The 4,727-nt window shown below is 37.0% G+C and overlaps 1 protein-coding gene across 1 annotated transcript; it reads right to left on the bottom strand.

The window, feature by feature from the left end:
- Positions 1-549: 549 nt before the first annotated feature.
- LOC146893005 (olfactory receptor 1496-like) lies at positions 550-1,488 on the bottom strand. Its single transcript, XM_085694344.1, has one exon. It carries the CDS (start codon positions 1,486-1,488, stop codon positions 550-552), a length of 939 nt encoding a protein of 312 aa, XP_085550470.1.
- Between the last annotated feature and the right edge of the window lie 3,239 nt (positions 1,489-4,727).

Below are 4,727 nucleotides of genomic sequence, written 5' to 3'. Positions count from 1 at the left end.
GTTATTAGTTTATTTCAAATTAAGGGAAAAATTACATAACTGGCATGGTTGTACAAAATGGTTATCCCAAATTGCTTCAGAATCAAGAACAAACAGACAGGATAGCACAGGTATGAAAATAAAAGAGGAAGTTAAGAGAAAAAATATTTCAAAGTCAGTGTGGGAGAGCCTATAGGAAATGTTAAGAGGAACCTGGGTGGTAGGGAGATTTCATTGTCATTGAGTGTCTTGAATCTATTACTTTCACTATTTTGACTGATGTATCAGTGAATGCAGAACTCAGGGTAAATAATAAAATGTTCTAGTAAATTAATAATTTAAAGAACAGAGAACATATTAGACAGAACCTCCTCCACTATGCATTTCTAGCAATATTTATGCAAAGTAAGGAGGCAGATGTAGCCAGCTCTCAAAGACATTCTTTCAAACTTTGACTATACCTTTTTAACTTTCATGTAGGTCCTGTGATGAGGGTCAGCATCTGACATAAACTATTAATGTCAATACATTTATTGCATAAAATTAGGTTAAAAAACTGAAGTGTTACCACTACAAGGAGATTTTCTTATTGCAGATAACTCTTTTAAGGGCCATCTTCATATCTCTGTTCCTCAGGCTGTAGATAAAGGGATTTAACATGGGAGTCACCACAGTGTACATCATGGCCATGGTAGTTTCTTTCACAGAAGAGTAATTAGTTGATGGACACAAGTAGAGGCCAAAAAGTGTTCCATAGAACAGAGACACCACAGACAGATGGGAACCACAGGTGGAGAAGACCTTGTAGATACCATGGGTAGATGAAATCTTGAATACGGAGGAGACAATCTTTGCATAGGATATTACAATGATTAGGAATGGTACAATAATGGTGAGACCTCCTGTGATAAATATCATCAACTCGTTAATATAAGTGTCTGAGCAGGCCAGCTCCAGAAGAGCAGATAGGTCACAGAAAAAGTGGAGAATCACATTGTTCTCACAAAAAGACAATCTAGCTGTGAGCAGGGTGTGCATCATGGAATGGAATGTAGTCACCATCCACAGAGGCAGCAATAAACAAACACAGATCTTGGGGCTCATGATGCTGGTGTAATGAAGGGGGAAGCAGATGGCCACATAGCGGTCATAGGCCATGACCACAAGAAGGAAGATCTCCATGTCTACAAAAAACATATAGAAGTACAGCTGTGTCAGGCAGCCTCCAAAGGTGATGGATGGTATTTGACTCTGCATGTTCTGCAGCAATTTGGGCGTTGTGACAGAGGAAATGCACAGGTCAGTAAAGGACAAATTGCTGAGGAACAAGTACATGGGTGTGTGGAGATGGGGGTCCAGTAGAACAAGGACAATGATTAGCAGGTTCCCCAGGATGGTGGTGAGGTACATGGCCAGGAACAGTGCATAGATCAGGTGCTGGTACGCTGCGGGGATGGACAGGCCCAGTAGTAGGAACTCTGAGAAGAAAGTTTCGTTGTTTCCAGTCATGATATACCTCCAATGGCTTTAAGAAAAAGTAAAAACTTTCTTAAACTCTCAATGGTTGTATATGTGTGAGATCATAGATCAATTTGACTATTTTGCCTCATTTGTTTACATTAGAAAAAAACTTTGTTTTATAGACATGGGCTGTAATACACATGGAATGTTGCATGCTCTACAGTAATTAATCAAACTCTAATCAAAGTAATTGAATTTCTACATTAAAATGTGTTCAATCATTATAGTCAATGAATAACTTCTCTTAATGTTGCTTTAGCATGTACTAGGAATTCCTAATCACACTTAATTGCTTCTGGTATGCAAAATGTATTGGCATATCTCTATTGCTTGCCTATTTATTCTCGGCAACAGTAGTTCACCTCATTCTACAGTTTATTTCTGTGAGCTCTCTTTAAGTATTTTTGCAACCTGATCACCATAATTTTATATGAACCCCAAGAAAAACATGTATGCTTTTGTTGTATTATATTACCATTTAGAAGTCAGATGTAGTTGTCTCAGTACTTTGCTGCTACCTTCCTTATCTCCTCCCCGACCTCTGCAGGCATAAGAGTCTCAATGGATCCCAAGAGAAATTCAGTTCTCTTTCCCAGCTTCTTTTTCCTAAGTCTCTGCTTTCTCATAACATGAAAAAAAAAAGAAATTTAAGACACTGAGTATGAGTCTTATTGCCTTTTTCTTTCTTCCCTTAAACACAAACCAAGCACTTTATACAGAGTCCCATCTTCATCTTCCTATTTTCAGGTTTTAAAAACATACAACCCATGTTCATGAAATGGATACTATTATTCCTTATCTGAAATACAGGTAAAAATTCAATTCCAATCCATGTCCTATGTCTCAATGCTATTTTTCTCAGTATGTTTAAGATACACTGGCATTCTGAGATGGAAATACAGTCCTCTCCTTCCTGATTCATTCCTCAGGTGGCCATTTTGTTCAAAAGGACAAATTTCCAAAACTGTGCACAATCAATACCTGCTTATCTGACTAGTCCCAACTTCTAAAGTCCAGTATGGCCTCACACATTGCCTGTATTCTCTCCCAAAATTTCTGCACTCCAAATTCAGTTTGTGCCTCTATCATTCCTGATTTGATACTCTCCTTGCCTATCACATACTCTCCTCTGTGGTGCGGATTGTCCCACTTATGTTTTCACAATATGGCCTGCCATATACCAAGTTAAACCTTCCTTGTGTTCCTACATACAGTAAGACCTTCTTCCATGATCACACAATATCTTGTATTCATCTCACAGCCAACAACAGCCCTAATCACTGGTTTACAGCTATTGTCACCAGGATGTAACTTCTTGCATGAAAGGCCATACCTTCACATATAATACAACTAGGCCAGCCTGTCTGGATGTAACCCAGTGTCCATGGAGATTTCCAGAATGTGCAGTAGCATGGGACAAAGATAAAATTCTTTCAAATTTAAGGCAAAAAGTCACATTAATTTAAAATAATTGCTGTTCTTCAATCTAACCTGAATATTGAATGGTTAACTTGACATTTTAGCAAAAAAATTAGGTACTCTGTGATTAGCTTCACGGATGTGATTGTAATTATGAAAAGTATTAAGGAGGGGAAGATATTTTGTTCTTTTTAATAACATTAATGACTCAAAACTTTTATTCTTCAGTACATATAATCCCAATGATAGTGATGTAGGGAAACAATTATGATGAATGATTTATGAAGTACCAGAGAAACAAATAAGAAGCCATAGGCATTTTTAATCCTTCACATAAATTCAGCTTCAGATATCCATACCTAACGTGATCATTATTGTAAGAAGTGGTATATATCTTGGTAGTAATTGTGGTCATAATATAGTTCTAGATATTTCTATGAATGTGTTTTACAAAATTATTAACACTTAAGTTAGTAATTAGCATTATTAGAACAAAGTAATTATAACTCTTCATAATGTGATGAGCCTCACAAGAGTAGTTGGCAGAAGAAATAGAAAAACTACAGGCTCTTGAGAAACTGCATCCAGATTGCCTTGTATTTGAGACTGTAACCTCCACTTTTCCCAGGGACTCCAGTCTGTTCCTATTGTCCTCATCAATTCTCAATTGTGTGGATTGTATTCTAAAACAGTTCCTTTTCCTGTTAGGGTTTTTCTAGATAACTCTCTCTAATGAGAACTAGTCTATATCAAAGCTGGCAAAAAAAAACATGAGAAGCACAAAGGCATGTGGGGACAGGGTCTGGGCAATCCTTCCACTGACACTGTCGGCTTGAGTACAGCTGTTGGGTACTCCATCCTGCTAACGGTTATTAGTGGCACTGCATTAACACTTTAGCACTTGGATGCTATGTTTGTTTACCTATGGAAGAGATATAGGTGAAATCATGCACCTAGCTTTTCAGAATTATTCATAATCTGTTAATGAGTGGAGTCCGTGTCTTATGGAGAAGTACATGCAGAGATTACAAAGCAGAGTTCAACTGTAAAGCTTGCTGCTAATGACCTAATTGGCTTCACTTTCTTGATTTTTAAACTCACAATTATTGACCTGAATAATAGATGAAAATCTCACATGGAAATAGTCCTACCAGTTAATATATATGTGACTCACCTGTAATTTTCTGAAAACACTGGTTCTTCTTTGAAGTTGATATTCAATTTAATAAATGGACATGCAGGTTATGTCAATACCCTCGTCGATAGATTACAGTAAGGATCAACTTGCTTTAATTGAAGACCTCAATAAACTGATGTTCTAAATCTAAAGAAGTACTAACTGAAGACTTAAGAACACCAGCATTTTTCCTAATCTAAAGAGCTGCTATTAGTTTGAAATAAAAAGAGACTTGCCTTTTATGAAATTGTAATAAACCCCATCATTACCAAAATTATTATCAGTGCAGCTGTGGAACAGGTATTTATACAGTATGGCTGTGTTGCAAAGTATGAAAATGACAAAGAATGTTATAATACCTGAAAACTGCCACAAATCTTTCATAAACTGAAAATGCAAGATCCATTGGTTGGAAGGCAGTAAGGTCCCTGCTGACAATTTATCTAGGATGACTGAAAGTATATTAAGGGCCCTGTTTCAGAATGTTGTCACATTTATTCTATAAAAGCACGGGAAAGAACAGTTTCTGTAATCAACAATTCCTACATGTCCCCTTATAGCTATCTCTAAACCCAAAGGGCTAAGCATCCCAAAGGAGGGCAAATACTACCTCACTCATTAATGAAGCAGT

This window comes from Myodes glareolus, chromosome 9 (genome assembly GCF_982192425.1).
Source record: "Myodes glareolus chromosome 9, mMyoGla1.1, whole genome shotgun sequence".
In the NCBI taxonomy this organism is placed as follows: domain Eukaryota; kingdom Metazoa; phylum Chordata; class Mammalia; order Rodentia; family Cricetidae; genus Myodes; species Myodes glareolus.
Note: the sequence above shows the minus strand (reverse complement) of the source record. Positions and strands in the feature narration are given on the sequence as shown.

Excerpts from the sequence above, each read along its gene's own strand:
- LOC146893005 (XM_085694344.1), bottom strand. The coding sequence starts at position 1,488 with ATGACTGGAAACAACGAAACTTTCTTCTCAGAGTTCCTACTACTGGGC.